Genomic DNA, 17,441 nt, shown 5'->3' on the forward strand with positions numbered 1-17,441 from the left:
CCATTCCCAGCCCTGACAAACAGAGGCCAGGAACACCCTCCCTACCCATGCTGGCTAACAGCCATCGATGGGCCTCACCTCCATGAATTGAACAGGGTTCAAAAAAGACTTAGATCAAGTCCTGGTCTTCACAACAACTTCTGGTTGACTGTGCGTGGAGTGAAGAAATACTTCCTTTGGTTTGTTTTAATCCTGCTACCTAATTTCATTTGGTGACCCCCTAGTTCTGTCCCTTTCTCCACATCTGTCCTGATTGTATAGACTCAGTCATATCTCCCCTTAGCCTTCTCTTTTCTAAGTCCCAGTCTTTTTAATCTCTCTTCCAGGTGGCAGCTGTTCCAAACCCCTCATCATTTTGTTGCCCTTTTCTGCACTTTTTCCAATGCTAAGATTTTTTTCTGAGATGAGGCAACCACGTCTGTATGCGGGATTCAAGATGTAGGCACCCCATGGTTTTATCTAGAGGCAATAAGATATTCTCTGTCTTAATCTATTTTCCCTTTGTAAATGATTCCTAACATTCTGTTTGCTTTTTTGACGGCCGCTGCACATGGAGTGGGTGCTTTCAGAGAACTCCCCACAGTGATTCCAAGATCTCTCTCTCGAGTGGTCACAGCTAACCCTCTAAGACGTTTCATACACCAGGCCTGGAGTCCGCTCACATACATGCTTAACTTCGTGCCCTCCACCCGCACCAGTGGGGGTTCAGGGATACAGGGACCAGGGCCTATGTCTCATAGATTCATAGATTCATAGACTTTAAGGTCAGAAGGGACCATTATGATCATCTAGTCTGACCCCCTGCACAGTGCAGGCCACAGAATTTCAACCACCCCTCTTAGAATAATCCTCTCACCTATGTCTCAGATATTGAAGCCTTCAAATACTTTGAAGGACCCAACATGCAGAGAGTCCTTCAGCTGTGATCTGTGCCCAATGCTACAGAGGAAGGCGAAAAACCTCCAGGGCCTCTGCCAATCTACCCTGGAGGAAAATTCCTTCCCGACCCCAAATATGGTGATCAGCTGAACCCTGAGCATGTGGACAAGACTCACCAGCCAGACACCCAGAAAGTTCCCTATAGCAACTCCTATCATCCCTCCATTGACCTATTTCCAACTGATAATGAACTGATACAGTCTCACCGTGACTGTATCTCACCGTGAGAGTTGCCACGTTTCCCAAAGCCTCAGCTCCTGGAGTCCAGCGATCAGGTCAGAATCTTACCTTGTTTTACCGATGTTGGCGAAAGCCAAGCTCCTAGCTCTGGCGGATGCAGGGAAAAGCTGAAGCACACGCAGCGGGCGCACCGGAAAGGTTCAGAAATCTGCAGGCAAAGAGAGAAGCAGCAGAATTTCAGTATTTCAAGCACTCGCATGAGTTGTCCACCAGTCCCCGGATTTGGGGGACTGAGTCATGTTTGGCCACCTCCGGGGGCTGGCAGCACCCTGATTTCAGGCCCTGGCCGTTGTAATTGTCACTGCCGGATGCAGCCCTTTGTCTGCCAAGGGGCAACTTCTGCTTTATGCTGAAATAGAAATAACACGTAGCCCACACGGGTAACCGCAGGGCTGGGGTGGTTTTCGGGAGCAGTATCAGACCGTTTGCAGGGAGGTGCAGCTCCTTAGCCCAGGGGAGGGGAGACCCTGCTTTGGCTTTGCTCTTCCTAAGGAAAATGGGGGTTGGGTAAAAAGCGTCTGTGTGTGTGTAGTGAAAGAATGAATGAACCCTTCTCCTGGACAGACACCCCCGCCAGGGCCAGGCTCAGAGGGAGCAGGGGGCTGCAGCGAGTTTGGATCCTACCCCGGCTGCAGGAGGGGCTGTGACTGTCAGCCTCTCGGCTCCTCTCCAGCCAGGGCCCCGAATCCCCACTGGGCGGGGCAGAGCTGGGATCCCGCCCCCATATTTCACCCCCGCCGCTCCTGCTCGGCTCTGCCCCGGCCCCCTCCTGCCCCCTCGGACTGGGAGACCCAGGTCTGGCTCGGCTCCTACAGGCGCTCCGGGGGGACCCGGAGGGCAGAAGCGCTGGGACTCGCAGCCCCCCAGCCCCTCGGGAGCAGCACTGGGGCGAGGAGAAGTTGGGGGGGCAGAGTCACTTCCCTGCCCGGCCCAGCCCTGTGCCCGGGGCGCGCCCCTCACCTGCAGGCTGCGGCTCCGGGGCTGGGCGCGCAGGGCGCGGGGCTGGCTCCAGCCTGGCCGGGCCCGGAGCGCTACAGCCCGGGCACAGGAAGGGGCTGGAGCAGCGGCGCTGGGAGGAGGAGGCAGGAAGGGGGGGGGGACCAGCGAAGCGCGCACCGAGCTCCGGCTCCGCGCTCTGCCACCGGGCCCCGCTGCGCCGCCTCCCCGCTGCGCGCCGCGGGATCCCTTCCCGCTGCGCCCGGCCCGGCCGGGGGGGGTTGTTAGTGATGCAACGTCCCTCCCCCGGGGGCACAACGCGATGTTTGGGGAAAAGGAAACGCGCAAACCCGCGTGGCTTTGACTGGAGGAAGAAAATCCCGCGCAACGTTTTGGAGGGAGGGGGGCCCACGCCACCCACCAGCGGGGAAAGGACCCTCCTGGAGAAAGGAAGAAGCCAGGCCCTGGGTTTTCTTCCCCTTGCCTGTGCCCACAAGGGACCAGTCGCTCAAATAGTCTGGAGGCCACCCTCCTGCCTCCCCCCCACGCTCGGTGCATCCCCCCTCCCCCACACGCCCCAAACCAGGCTCCTGCCCCAAACCACGCCCCAAACCAGGCTTTGAAGAGGGGCAGAGTTGTGGTCTCCTCTTACTTTGAACCATCCCACCCAAGCCTCCAACCTTAGACACCCTCATTTTATTGTGGGTTCCAGCGGGGCCGCATTCTGAAAAGCCATCCCCTCTCTTGGGTACTGGTCTCGCTTGGGTACTGGTTTGAACCAAAGTTCTCCCCAGTTCTGCCCCCTTTTCTAGGAGAAGGTCCAGAGAAGAGCAACAAAACCGATGAAAGGTCTAGAAAACATGACCTGTGAGGGAAGACTAAAAGAATTGGGCTTGTTTAGTTTGGAAAGGAGAAGACTGAGGGGGGGACATGTCACAAGGAGGGGGGAGAAAAATTGTTCTCGGCCTCTGAGGACAGGCCAAGAAGCAATGGGCTTAAGCTGCAGCATGGGAGGTTTAGGTTGGACATTAGGAAAAATCTAACTTGAATAAATTGCCTAGGGGTGTTGTGGAATCTCCATCTCTGGAGATATTTAGGAGCAGGTTAGACAGACACCTGTGAGGGATGGTCTAGACGGTGCTTGGTCCTGCTGTGAGAGCAGGGGTCAGGATTCGATGACCTCTCAAGGCCCTTTCCAGTTCTATGATTCATGATTCTATGATCCCACGCGGACAGGAAATCCCTTCAAATTTGTCAAGCAGTCTATAAAACATCTCTAATTTTCCCATTCTCCAATGGTCAAGTATAGCTCCAAATCCCTTCAGATGTTCACCCTTTTTTCAGTTTTATTAGTGAATATTGCTCAGAACTCCTCTCAGATTTGGTGCTTTCTGTATCATTATCAAATACCGATATAAAAGCTGTCACCAAGTGGCGGGGAGCCACCGGGCCCTCCACCCCCACCCGCAGCCAGACGGAGCACTCAGCCAGCAGGGAGAACAGGAATGTTATTGGTTCCCAGGGACAGAGCGTAGGACAGACCTGTATCCCTAGCTCCCTGTATCCTAAGCTAGCTGAGACTCATTCACACCCTCAGCAGTCAGTCCCTGCCTCCAGCCTATGTCTAGCATCCCCTGGGCCAAAGTCACCCCGATGAGAAGCTGGATACGAGTCAACAGTGTGCCCTTGTAGCCAAGAAAGGAGGTCAATATTGTCTAGCAGCACCCCCACTGCTTGCCGGGATGTTGGATGATAGTAAATTATATTACAGCACAGAACGCTGAGAGCCAGGACTCTGTAAACGAACTGCATGGAACCGTGGGAAACTTGGCCACTCCCTTGATAAGTGGACATCCGGCTAAAGTCACGCCGGGCCAGGGGTGTTGTCAGACCAGAGAATGCCAGACCAGAGAGGCACAGTCTGTACATGGAGAATCAAACAGACCCAGCACAGAGCTGGGGAATGACTGACGTAAAAGGCAAAGTTGGGAAATCTCCCCCTACTTCCTCTCCTGCCACTAACCCTGTGTGAAGAAGGATTTGTAAGACATCGGCACCATCTACTGGCAGAAGAGCCGCAGCAGCGGATGCAGCAGAAACCTGGGGCCAGTCGACTCCTCCCATCCCTTCCGGACCCTGGAGCTGAAGGGCTGAGGCCTGGTCTGCAGTAACCTGCCAGGGGCCAAAGTTGCTCTGGGGTGTTAAAACATCCAGGCCCGGGCAGTCATAGTTCAGCCGCCCCCTTGTCCCCAAGCAGCCTGTCCCAGCACCCAGAGAGGCAGGCCAGGATGGGTAGCTGAGCCAGGGCTGGGCCGTGGTCGCGTTCAGTGCTCACCTCAAAGGCCTGCTCTGGCCAGCGGGGTACATGATGCGAAAAGATGGAGCCGTCCTGAAGTCTCAGCGGAGCAGCCGTGTTAGGCAGTAACACTGAAAACAACAAGTGGTCCTGCGGCACCTTAGGGTACATCTATGCTATGGGATACGGTTGAATTTAGCTACGCAATTTCAGCTACATTAATAGCCTCGCTGAAGTCGAAGTGCCTTAACTCGACTTTTAGCGCTGTCCACACTGCAGGAAATCAAAGGGAGCACGCTCTCCCTTCAACTTCTTTTACTCCTTGTGAAAGCAGGACTACCAGAAGTCATCAGAGCACCCCTCTCAGTTTGAATTAGTGATCGTCACTAGACCCACTCATTCGAACCCTGGAACTTCAGCAGTGGTAGCTTCAATCTTCTCTGTAGTCTAGACATACCCTTAGAGACTAACCAAAATATATAGAAAGTTGCCATCCTTCTACACAGGAATTTCACTACCCAATTACAGAGAGAGACACTGCAGAACTGGAATTCAGCTACAGATTTGATACCGTTATCCTGGCCTTGAACATAGACATTAACTGGTTGGTGCATTATAAAGCCAATTTCCCCTGCTTTTAACATCCACAATTTCACATGAAAAGCTATGCATGGGACACATTCAGCCCAGCCCACTTAATTAGCCTCGTTAACATGGGTCCTACAGCAGACAGGTACTTCTTTTGCTGTTGTACAGTTCTTGGATTCTGTTGTTTCCATTCCAGCTCATCTAAGGCAGGCCAGGGGACTAGCAGGAGACCCCAGCACCAGCAGCAGGGGTCAGGCCTGCCTCACACTTACTGGCAGTAAGAAGCAGAGAGACACGGCTGGGAAGAGGTGGGGTGGGGGCATGGCCTGGGGCAGAGGGAGGGTTGTCCCGGGCTCTGCACCCCCTGGGGGACGGCTCGGTGAAGAGACTGCGCTCTGGTGTTCCTGGTCTTAGCTGGAGTCTCTGTCTAGCTGTTGCGTAAAACAAATCAGGGTTATTTGTTTGAACTGGCTTTTTGCTGCATGATGGGTTGAAGTGGCCTGTCCTGGCTCCCATCAGCTGATCTCATCCCCAGACCCAAGATGCTCCGAGAAGGGTGACAGGAATGAGCAGGGGTCTGGCAAAACCCATGCAAAGGAATTCCACTCCACATAGAAAGTGATTAGACTGTGGAACTCATTGCCACTGGAAGTTGTCAAAGCCAAGAATTTAGCAAGATTCAAAGAAGGATTGCACATGTCTTTAAAGAGCAAGAATAACCAGAGTTATAACAGTTCAAAGAGGGGACCTATTCAGGGACCACGCCAATTTCTAGCCATAAAGAATTCAGATGAGACCTTCCTGGAGGGCAGATTATCCTGTGGGGTTAAAGAACTGAGAAGTGTCTCAACCATTTTATTGGACTCAACTCGTTTTCATGGAATTTCCATCACTGGGGATATTGAAGAGCAGGTTGCACAGACACCTGTCAGGGATGCTCCAGACAGTGCTGAGTCCTGCTGTGCAGGCAAGGGACTGGATTCGAAGACCTCTCGAGGTCCCTTCCGGATTCTATGATAAAATCATACCATTTCAAACGATACAAAATCCCACAATTGAAAGTTGGCTACTCCAGCCTCGTAGGTAGCACCACATCTACAGCCGTAGCTTCTTAGAATTTTGCCCAACTCTGTTCAGAGGCTTCTTGGATGCAGGGGAGGTGGGTGATTAGGGGGCTGTGGGGAGATGGGGGCCCAGGGAAAGGAGAGGTGCAGAAGGGGACCTAGGGAGCCAAGGGGGAAGTAGGGAGCAGGAATATGCTCTGGCAGACCGGAGCATGGACGGTGCAGGGCAGTGGAACGAGGGGCAGGGTTAGGGTGGTCACAGGGAGGAAGCTGAGGGGGCTAGGGGAATGTGTGGGGTGGGTCAGGAGGCGATTTCTGTAGCAGCAGCAGTTTGAACAGACTACGGCTACAGTTAAGTTAGTTTCTCCATCTCAGATACAGTTCTTATTCCCCCCTGCTAGAAACGGGTTACACGGGGAAATGTCCTTTCTCTGAGCTCTAGCAATTTCCTGAGTTATTGCCTGGCTGGGCTGTGATCAGTGATAGAAACCCTGATGTTTGGAGAGTCCCAGGGCCCTGCAGATAGTAGCTTCATGAGAAATGGGTTCCTCTCTTGGCCCTACAAGCCCAGCCCCTCCCAGGCCTAGGGCGCCCCGCCGGTGGTGAAAGCAACTTAACATTTCTGACAGGTGCTGTCCTATTGCAACCCGAGTCCCTGCCAGCTCTTTCAATAGCTCCCTGCTGGCTTTCACAAAATCCCCACCCGCGAGCGGTGCCGATGTCAAGCCTGTTTCTTAAATGTATCGTCCCTGTCAGGCGAAACTCCTGAACATTCTCAGCCATCTGCAGGAGGAGGAGAAAAGCCCTGAGTGGAAGGTAAGTGTCTGGTGCGATTCACCCAGGACCTGTCCCCAGCTCAGGATTTCCAGCTGTGAAGGGGCATGAAGCTTTAGCACGAGGCTTTCACCAGGATCTGGCTGTTTGCCCTCTGACCCCAGACCCCTATTCATCACCCTGCACAAGTGCACCGGGCCCCTCTGTTCCAAGGGGGCCCCAGAATGGGTTTAGCCCCAGGGTTGCCACCTGGCTTGTTTTTCATGAGTTATGAGGTGCTGGGGACGGAGGCTCTTCACTAACCGGATCCCACTCTGCGTGCCCAGCTCTCCAGGAATGGAGATGCTCTCATGCTTACAGACTGTGTGTCACACGCACTGCCGGGTGGAAGGCAGCGAGCCATCTCCCCAGAGCACAGAGCGCTAAATTCCTCACTCTGGGCCTGTCCGACTGTGCCAGGGAGCCAAGAGAAGGAGCAATAATTATTGTAACCCCCCTCCCACCCATAGACCCATGTCCCGTATTTAAAGTGCCAACGTGAGCATCACACCAAACAACAGCTGGCCCTAACTTGGTAGCATGTCTTCCTTTTGGGTGCCAGCATCCATCAGCTCTCCACAACCACTGCAAGCTGCCGGCAGGAGCAGAGAGGTGAACAGGGGTTTATTCCGTTGTAGCCAGGAGATTTCCTGGTGCGCTCGCGCCTCACAGGAGACCTGGAAAACTTCTGAGCTGAGCCAAACTACAGAGCCAGACGTGCACTGGCAATGGCTCCCTGGCGCTGCATTTTTCAGAGGCTTTGGATTCCTCAGTGAGGCCTGGCCAAGAGCCACAAAAGGACTCAGATGCCAGGCTCCAGGAGAGGATACTCATGGCTTTATGGGTCTGGGGGGGTCTGACATTACCACAGGTCTGACATTTTCAATTCCCGTCACACTGAGCAGAAAAGTTCTCACTCGGCCTGAGATGTGAGGCTGCTCTTCCTCGTGTCCTGCTTTTTGGGGTGACTCAGTCAGGCGTGTAATGGGAAGTCAGGACCCCCTTAGTGACAGGGGGGTCTCAGAACACTGCAGAACTACTGCAAGCAAGATGTCTGGCTGGCTCAGGTGCAGAACAGGCAGCCTCAGAGCAGAGACAATGAGCAGTCCTGTGGCAACTTAGGGTATGTCTACACTACAGCGCTATTTCGAATTAACTTAATTCAAAATAGTTAATTCGAATTAAGCTAATTCGAAATAACACATCTAGACACAAAAACTATTTCAACATAGAATTTTGCTATTTCGAAATAGCGCATCCACACTGAGTGGACCCTGAACTGAAGTTATGGCTGGCCGGAACCAGTGCTGGCAGGGCATCAGGTTAGGACTTAGTGTGTGGAGCTGCTGTCTGAGGCTAACTGAGCTCCGTGCTTAAAGGGACCCGACCCCCACCCTGGACAGACAGTTCTCAGGGTTCCCCGCTTGCTTGTCTACCTCGCTGAGGGACAGCAAAGCAGTCCTGTCTTGGAGTGCCTGCACTCGGGACGCCACAGCACACGGCCACATGGAGCCAGAGCTGCTCCTGGGCACGCCGGTGCATCTTGTGGGGTCGTTGCCATAAGCCCGGCTGCACTTTCTGCAGGCTGCCATCCGGGGGGGTCCGTCGGGGGACTGTCAGGATCCAGGAGGCCCTGAGGGAGAGTGTCCACCCCGAGAAGCCCTCAGAGCCTCCCCAGTCCTCCCCACCAGGGGCTCGTGCCCCATTCCACCCTCACGTCCTTCCACTTACCCCTCCCTAGCCTGCTGTTATTTCGAATTAACTTTTTAGTGTAGACATACCCTTAGAGACTAACAAATGTAGTAAAGCATGAGATTTCCTGGGTAAAACCCACTTCTCCAGAGTAGAAATTACAGAACCCAGAATCTATATTACAGCAAAAGCAGTTACCTGTCAATTGTAGGACCAGTGTTAATTTGGCTAATTAAGTCAGGCTGGCTGAGTCCCCATTCATAGCACTGGATGTGGGGATGCGAATATCAAAAGCAGGGGATATTGCCTTTGTAGTGCATTAACCAATTAAAATCCTAAGTCAAGTCTAAGTTGATAGTGTTGAATTTGTGAATGAACTACAGTTCGGGTGATAAAATTATTTTGTAGAAGGATGGCTACATTTAAACCCATTATTGAATGTCCAGGCAGGGTAAAATGTTCCCCTACAGATTTATGTGTGTTTTGCCATTCCTGATGTCAGGTTTGTGTCCATTTATCCTGTCCCAGAAGGTTCTGCCAGACTGCTCGCTGTTTTCACAGTCCCAGACTAACATGGCTGCTCCCCCTCAGACTTTTCAGAGCAGAAAGGCTTTTAGCCAGGTCGCAATTTGGCATTTTTCTCCGGTCAGAGGGTAAATGGCCCGGTGGTGAAGAAAGGCTGGGACGCAACAGGGGAGAAAGTCACTACAGAATTGTTCAGGATTGCACGAAGTGCAGTGGAAACTGATTCTTTTTCTCCCTTTCTCTCCTTAGGACGTGCAAAGCGCATTGAGCAGGTAGGTGCAGGCTTTTCTTCCCACTCACCGGGCTGCCGGGCAGAACTACGTCTGTTGCAGAGCCAGGCTGAGAGCTAACAGGGGTGTGGTTTTTAGGATTAAAGGGAAGGATGCGTACGACCCCCCCGATCTGCAGGACATTCCACAGGAAGCCAGAGGTAAATGCCCCAAGCCATGTCCCGTGGGTGAGCACCTGGCCCTGCTGCCATCACTGTCCAGTTTCCATTGGCCTCCCGGGCCGACCTTTCCCCAGGGAGATCTGTGATCCCGGCCTGGCTGCTGGAGGGGAAGGGGGAGGGGAGGGTGGAAACGGGTGCAGAGGTGGGGCTGGGAAGTTGGCTCCAATGATCTCCCTTTCCTGGGTTTTCCAGCTGCTCGGCTCTAGCATCGCTGGCTTGAAATGGGGCCCCGGGATTTACCCCCAAAACTCACCACCCAGGGGTCTCTGTGGGGTCTGCCTCCCCGCCCTGTCTTCCCTCTGTGCTTCTCTAGCACCTGGTACCCGGGGGGGCTCCCCCAGGGGCTGTATCTGCTGCTGCCACCGCCTCTGAATCTCTCCGTCCGTCCCTCCCTCCCCCCGGCTTTGCCCTGACGCTCTGCCTCCCTCCTGTCCCCCCTTTGTCCCTGCTTTGGCTCTGCCTCTGACGTGCTGGGTCTCTCTGCAGCGGACGTGACCCTGGACCCAGACACGGCTAATCCCCGGCTCCTGGTGTCGGCAGACCACAAATCCGTGGACTGGACGGTGGAGCGGATAGAAAAGCCCCCAAGTGGCAAGCGATTTGATCTGGAGCCCTGCGTGCTGGGCTCCGAGGGGTTCACCTCCGGCACACATTACTGGGAGGTGGATCTGGGGGACGGGGGGGGCCTGGGCAGTGGGGGTAGCCAGGGAGTCTGTGAAGAGGGGAGACTGGATCAGCCTTAAACCCCAGGAGGGGTTCTGGGCTTTGGAGCAGTGGGGGGGTCAGCTCTGGGCTCTCACCTCCCCAAAGCAGCCCCTGTTCCCACATGGGAGCCCCAGGAAGATGGGGGTGTATCTGGACTATGATGCGGGGCGGGTGGTGTTTTACAATGCGGAGACCGGGGAGCGGCTCTGCTGCTCCCCGCCAGCCCCTTTCAATGGGGAGAAAATATTCCCCTTCTTCTGGGTGTCGGCCAAGCTCTCGCTGGGCACCAGAGGCAGGGGGCGTGAGAAAAAGGCACAACCCACTGGAGCAGTGAGGCCCACAATAAAGATCTGATTTCCAGAATAATCATGTAATAAACGACAATGACGTAATTAACTGGGGTTTCTTTAGCCTGTTTCTAATTACCCAGCCTTCCAGATGACTTCCCCTCCCCCTGCAGTGTGTGGCTGTGAGACCATTTCGGGGGGGCACATTCTGCCTTCAGTGCTCACACAAAACGCTCCCAGAAATGCGGGGCCTCCCCAGACAGCCTGCAGGGCAACTTGCTAGCCTGCCTCTCAGCGCGGGGATGGGGAGCTGGCATGGCAGACAGTCCAGCCGGCCGCCACAGCTGCCATGAGAAACGCCGGCCAGGGAATCTCAGCCCCTAGCTAGGGAACTGGAGAGAATATTACCAGGCCCTGGTATGAAGCCGTGGGCCAGCCTCTGGTGGAGACTGTGTGCAGCACCTAAACCCCTCCTCCCCCAACTCCCTCCCTGGAGCCCCCCGACACCCCAGTCCCCTGCCCTGATTCCTGCACCCCCACCTCCCAATCCCCTGTGCTGAACCCCTTCTCATCCAACTCCCTGCTTGGAGTCCCCCCAAAACACCCCAGTCCCCTGCCCTGACTCCTGCACCCCCCACCTCCCAACCCCCTGCGCTGAACCCCTTCTCATCCAACTCCCTGCCTGGAGCCCCTGACACCCCAATCCCCTGCCCTGAGTGCCCCCACATCTCCCCACAACGCCCTGTCCTGAGCCCCCCCTCCTGTAAGGGGGGCTGCAATCCAACAGTCCCTGTAGGAAACATAGGCTATTTGCACCCCTGTGGCTACTCTACTTCTGACAATGTCAGCACCCTGATAAGGCGGCAGGAGGCGCAGCTGGCTGGGAGGCATTTGTGCACTGGCCTGCGGCCTGGGCCTCGGAGCCCACGAATGCTCAGCCGCAGATGCAGCGAGGGGCAGTGATCCAGCCTGCAGGTGCCAAACAGAGGGCTTGCTGTGGCCAGATACGCCCCTCCGGGGAAGAGTAGCATCCACTCTTGTGGGCGGGAACCGGGCCAGTGTGCAGAGTGACTGTCAGGATTTACCCCGATTCCTTCATCTTGCATATACAAACAAGAGGCCAACGTATCCCAAAGCGCCTTTGAGTTTTGGGGGCTCCAGCTTCTCTGCACCCACAGTCACAGGGAGGGGCTGGATTACGCGAGGAGCAAATATTGCAAATCACCATCCAACGAACAAACACGTCTGAAATCCTGGCAGCCCAGGAAATAAAATGTATTGCACCAAAATTTGCCATCCCTTGCTCTGGATTTATACTCCACTCACTCCAGTGGATTAGCGTGGATTTATACTGGTGAACGAGACTCGGGCCATGGTGCTCAACACACTAGCCACACGTGGCTGTCTGGCCGGTTGAGTGTGGCTAGGTTGCGAGGCTACCGCTTCAGAACAGGTTGGACACCACGGGACCAGGGCATAGTGCCAAATATTTGCAATGGTTAATAGTCATCAATAAAACTGAATAATAGCATAAAATTAATAATAACTAAAATGTGATCCAGCCATCCTCGCTGTCAGCCCAAGACATGTTCCAAAAAACTTGGACTTACGGCAAAGCAACTGAAAGCGGGGAGGTTTTTTCCTGTGGCTGACTTCCATTTGTGCAAATTGGGTTTGGGGTGTTTTTTGGCACGATTTATAGCGGGGGAGGATTTATAACGCATCAGTTCCTATAAGCGTCAACGACTTTAGAGTGGAACAGGTGAATCCTGGGGTGGCTTATAGCGGAGATGTCAACAATAAGTCCGTGTTTGTTAACCAATTGACCATAAATCAATCACACTACTGTCATGAGAATAATCGCATACAATTATCCCCCTGTAATTAATCTCTGTGGGGCAGCAGGAGTCTGTTATAAACCTGCTGTCGGAACTTGGCTGACAGGGAGCAGCCAGATTTTCACCTTAATTTGCTTGGGGAAAGAACGGCTCATAGTCATGCATTGTTGGGTAATGAGGCCGGTCACAATGGGATTGGTTGGGGCGAGTCCCAGCCGGCCAATGAGCACCTCACAGGTGGCCCCCTCATTTGCATGCCAGCCAGTATATAAGAGCATGGCAGGAGGGGCGGGGGCAGAAGTGAGCTGTGGAGCCATGGCAGGCGGCAAGGCAGGAAGAAAGCAGGTGGGTCAGCGTCAGAGGAGGCAGGCCAAGCCCAAGCAGAGGATGCTCCAGTCTCAGGAAAGGCAGCAGGAGCCCGCCAGGAGCAGCCCGGCGAAGGAGAACTCCCACTCGCTGTACGTCTCCAGGATCCTGCGCCAGCTGTACCAGGACAAGGTGCGCATGTCCGGCAAGGCCCGGAAGCTGATGAAATCCTTTGTGACTGACCTCTACCGCCGGGTGTCCATCGAGGCCGAGCAGCTGAGGCAGAAAGGCCAGCTCCCGGCCATTGGTTCGTCGGAGATCCATGCCGCCTTGGAGCGGGTGATCCCGGAGCAGCTGGCCAAGCACACCGCCGTGCCCATCGGCGGGCGTTCCTCCTAGAGGCACGTCCCGCCCCTTCTCCCCAGGCACCATCCCGGCTGGGTAGAGAACCGGAACGAGAGGGGAGAAGGGAGAGAAGCGAATCCCAGCCTGAGCCATCTTGACGCCTGGCCAAAGAGCAGACTGTGCCCAGGGAACCACTCTGCACACCAGTCCACAGACAAGCCTAGAGGCGGATTAGGGAAGAAGAGGCATTTCATCTCGGAAAAACAGGACCCCCTCCTGGGAGAGGATTGGAGGAAGTTACCTGGGAGAGGATTGGAGGATTGGATTGGAAGAAACTCTGGCGTGACATCAACCAAAGGAGAACAAGCAGAGATTTGCCACTGGGTGGATTGTAGGAAGGGCTGTGTCCGAATACAAAGTATTTAACTCTGTGCACGTATCAATAAATGAGGCCCTGGAGCAACACTCGGTGGCTGTGATGAGTTTCAGTTGTCTCGGGGAATAATGGTGGGGGGAGGGGGATTGTGCTTTGGGATTTCAGATCAGATGCTTGGGAACCGGCTGTGTGGGTTCTGTTCTTTTTGCCAGGCGTATCCCAGTGGCTTTGGTAACCAGAGGTGCTTTACGTGCTCACTTTTCCTTAAAAATGAGTGGTCCAGTGGCACCTTAGAGACGAACCAAAAATATATCGGACGATGTGTTGTTTTTAAAGTTACAGACTAACATGGCCACCCCTCTGAGACTTTTTCTTCTCGAATAAAACACCCTCAGAGGCAAGAAAGCTGAACCCCCCTAAAGGGCCTTGCGGTGTGTTAGGGCTTTTACAACTCCACCACTTGTTTCTGGAGCTGTACGAGCTGTTTAAATAGAATTAGAGAAGACGGGGACTGGAAGACTATCTCTACACTGCAGCGCTATTTTGGGATACCGGAGGTATCCTGAAATTGCTATCCCACATTTTAACAGTAAGCCCTTTATTTCGAAATATAACGGGCTCACTATTCTGACTGACATCCCACGAGCAATAAGGGACATTTTGGAATAGCAGGTTATTTCGAAATTTGGCGCTGTCTAATATGAATTAAGCTATTTTGAAATTAGATCGAAACACGATATGTAATTTGTAGCTCAAATTGTGTAAGTTCATTCGACCTATGGTGCAGTGTAGACGAGGCCTCAGGAGGCATCAAGTCCCACCCCTGCCCCACCCAGGACCAACCCCAAAGAAATCGACCCAGCCAGGGCTTTGTCAAGCTGGGACTTACAACCCTCTAAGGCAGGAGATTCCAAAGCTAAGTAGTAAGCTGCTCTAGAATCAGCTGACAAAACCGGAGGCTGTGGAGTGTGTGGATGGGCTTGTGGGGGCTGAGGGCGGGAAGCCAGAGGGCAGACTGGCTGGGGAGGAGCCTGAATGACACTAACACCCGCCAGGCCACAGATCTGACCTTGCCGTAAGGTGCTGCAACCGGCTTTGTTACCCGCTCAGTTACACGGACGTGACATCACAGGGGGAGCTCTGCCTTGTGGGGCAAAGATCAGCAGATTGCCAGTGACATGCCAGCTGGTGACATCACAGGGCTGAGCCCAGCACATGGCAGGTCCGTGCCATCAGGCCCTTTAGGTAGCCTTTTTCTGTAGCCATCTTTGAAAGCCTAAAACCTGAGGCCTCCGTCTGCGGCCAGATTGACAGAGCAGCAGCCACTGCTGAAAAGCAGGGAGTGACACTCATATTTATTTCTTTAAAATACTTTTACCCCGCCTCTCTATTTAAAATATTCGAGGCGGCTTACAACATTTTTAAACTACACAAATATATATACAAAATTAAAGTACGAGACCCTCAGAGGGACATAAAACCTGCTAAAAGCGTCTCGATAGGAGGAACACACACATACACACACAGACTCAAACACCAATAAAAGCACGAGTAAAAAGGGGGGCTTTAGCCTGACTCCGAAACAATGTTAACGTTGGCGCCAGGCGAATTTCCTGAGGAAGCGAATTCCACAGCCTGGGAGCAAAGGCTGAGAAGGCCCTGTTTCGCGCAGATGTTAATCTTATCTCCATAAGTGGAGGAACACTGAGCAGAGCCTCCCCAGCTAACCTCAACCCCCAGGCAGGTTCGCATGGGAGAAGATGGTTCTTTAGATACCCCGGACCCAACCTGTTTAGGGCTTTATAGGTCATAACCAAGAGCTTAAATTGTGCCTGGAAACATACCGGAAGCCAGTGCATTAGTTAAAACCGGAAGCCAGTGCATTAGTTAAAACTGGAAGCCAGTGCATTAGTTAAAACTAGCGGGTATTAGTTAAAACTAAACTCGAGCAGCTGCATTCTGGACCAGTTGAAGTTTCCGAAGACTCTTTAGAGGCAGCCCCACAGAAAGCGCATTACAGCAATCCAGTCGGGATGTAACAAGAGCATGGATCACTGTAGCCAAGTCATGCTTGTTCAGGAAGGGTTGCCGTTGGCGGATCAGATGGAGCTGCCCAAAAGCACTCCTGGCCACCAAAGAAATATTCCATCTACAGTGCATAAAAATAGTGGCACACCAGGCCGTTCAGAAAGAGACCTCTCTGTTCTAATGATGCCCAGCATCACCAGCTAATCAGAGCTCAAGATGGGTAATGAAAACAGTTCAGCAGCATTTCCTCTGGCAAGAAACTACTACGGAGCAGCAGTTGGAGCTGCAAAATCCTCATTCCTTTATTTTTCTATGATTGTGGGTCCTCGCTTTCCTATTGTTTCAATCTGCTGTGCAATTCATTTTCCTAGGTGTAAATCAGTCAAGGTGGTGGGGTATGATTGGCTAGCTGTCTCAAAACTCCTGTCTGCTGTTTAGAATCCTGGGCCACAGCCCCTCACCTACAGCCATGTGCTCTCCCTCACTGTCAGCTGTACGCAAATGCCTGTGTAACTCATGCACCTACTGGGGGCGGGGGGTGATGGTGCGTTGGGGTTCCCCCCGATCCTGCACCCCTGTAGCAACCAGAACAAACTCCACCAGCCAGTAGAATAGGGAGGGTTTATTGCTTCCCCGGGATACAGCACAGCACAGATGTGATACGGTTACAGGAGTCAGGGCCAGGATGCCTCAGACCCCTTGGGTTAGGGGGTCCATTGCCCCCTCAATCCTCAGCACTCAGCTTAGTCTGTTCCCTTTGTGTTTTCCAGACAGAAACTGCCCAGCTCCCAGACCCTGCCCCCCAGCCGGGTGTTCGTCTCCACCTCCCTCCCTTTGTCTCTCCCCCTGGGAAGACCTTTGCTAACTGCCCAGGCTGGGAGTAGGTGTCTGGGCCAATACACATGTGGGTGAGTCAGTGGGAATCTCACATTGCAGCGTAGGGGAATACCGGGTTACAGAGCAGACAGCCCCCCGCTATGTCACAGGGGGCTTCTGGCTTGGCCCCTTGGCTCGTGCTACCAGCAGGCTCGGTGTTAGGTTTTGAATAGCTCAAGGACGTGCCAAGTCAGCCTATGGATTTTAGGTCTGGCAATCCGCAAGCCAGCCAGCACCTTCTCTAGAGCAGGAACAGCTGGAACGGGCCACACCACGTGTGCACCAAGAGCCCAGTCCCGCCCTACGCAAATGTAGGCACCGGCACACCCCATGTCTACTGACTGTTAGCAGGGTGGCTCAGGCCTCGCTGTCCTGTGGGGGCACCGCGGAGGTGATACCAGGTTATTCTCACGTTCATATGCCTGTGACATTGGTTTATGGCGCATTAATGCTTTTTGTGCATTTGCTGTTACTCTTTCATGCTCAATATGGTTTCAGTTTTAAGCACAAATAAGTATTTCTTCTGTGCATGTGTACACATGACACACCCCCACACCCACCACACCCCTCTTTCCTTGACAAGCCCCTTACAGGGCTGGGCCAGCATTGCAAGGTTCGTACGCTCACTTTATTTTGGTTGGTCACTTTCCAGCTATTCCCCCTTCCGAGTTTAATGAAAACCCCTCTTTACAACACGCCGCAAGATACGTGGCCCTTTTCTAACGGTGTGAAATTCTACCTGGGAGTCCAGCCAATCCGACAGGCCCTGGAAAATTCTCAGGAGGGAAAATACTCTTAGGGGTCCCCAGGAGAAAGCCTTTTTCTGTGTATCTCTTTTCTCCACCCCCATGCCTCTGTCTGTCAGCTATTTCCATACCGACGGTATGCGTTGCATGGAAGAGAGCGCTATCAGCTAGCCAGCTGCCGGGGGGGAAGTGAGGTGTGTGCTAATTGCACACAAAACTGACGGTCAGAGCTGGTGCTCCCTCTGCACCCAATCACAGCGCTGCCACGGTTCCCACCCTGCAAATTCTAGGCACCCAAGTGCAGTTCCCAAAAGTGCCCTATCCTGGGAGACCGTCTCAGTGACGCTAATCCTGCAGCCCACGGAGATGACGGAGGCTGCTCCTGCGGCC

The 17,441-nt window shown here is 53.6% G+C and overlaps 2 protein-coding genes across 2 annotated transcripts in view; one reads left to right on the forward strand and one right to left on the reverse strand.

Moving 5' to 3' along the window:
• LOC102462397 (uncharacterized) overlaps positions 1-2,403 on the reverse strand; it is a 32,295-nt gene extending 29,892 nt beyond the window's left edge. The window contains exons 1-2 of the mRNA XM_075913349.1: positions 2,140-2,403; positions 1,228-1,327 (exon numbers count right to left, since the gene is read on the reverse strand). The gene's annotated coding sequence lies outside the window, so the exon portion shown is untranslated. The remainder of the gene's footprint in view (positions 1-1,227; positions 1,328-2,139) is intronic.
• Positions 2,404-6,660: 4,257 nt separating this feature from the next.
• Positions 6,661-10,287, forward strand: LOC142823070 (E3 ubiquitin-protein ligase TRIM11-like). The gene is made up of 4 exons (XM_075913350.1): positions 6,661-6,879; positions 9,343-9,365; positions 9,462-9,523; positions 10,031-10,287. Exons 1-4 carry the CDS (start codon positions 6,802-6,804, stop codon positions 10,285-10,287), a joined length of 420 nt encoding a protein of 139 aa, XP_075769465.1. The 5' UTR covers positions 6,661-6,801.
• Positions 10,288-17,441: the final 7,154 nt, after the last annotated feature.

Source organism: Pelodiscus sinensis, chromosome 32 (genome assembly GCF_049634645.1).
Source record: "Pelodiscus sinensis isolate JC-2024 chromosome 32, ASM4963464v1, whole genome shotgun sequence".
Lineage (NCBI taxonomy): Eukaryota > Metazoa > Chordata > Testudines > Trionychidae > Pelodiscus > Pelodiscus sinensis.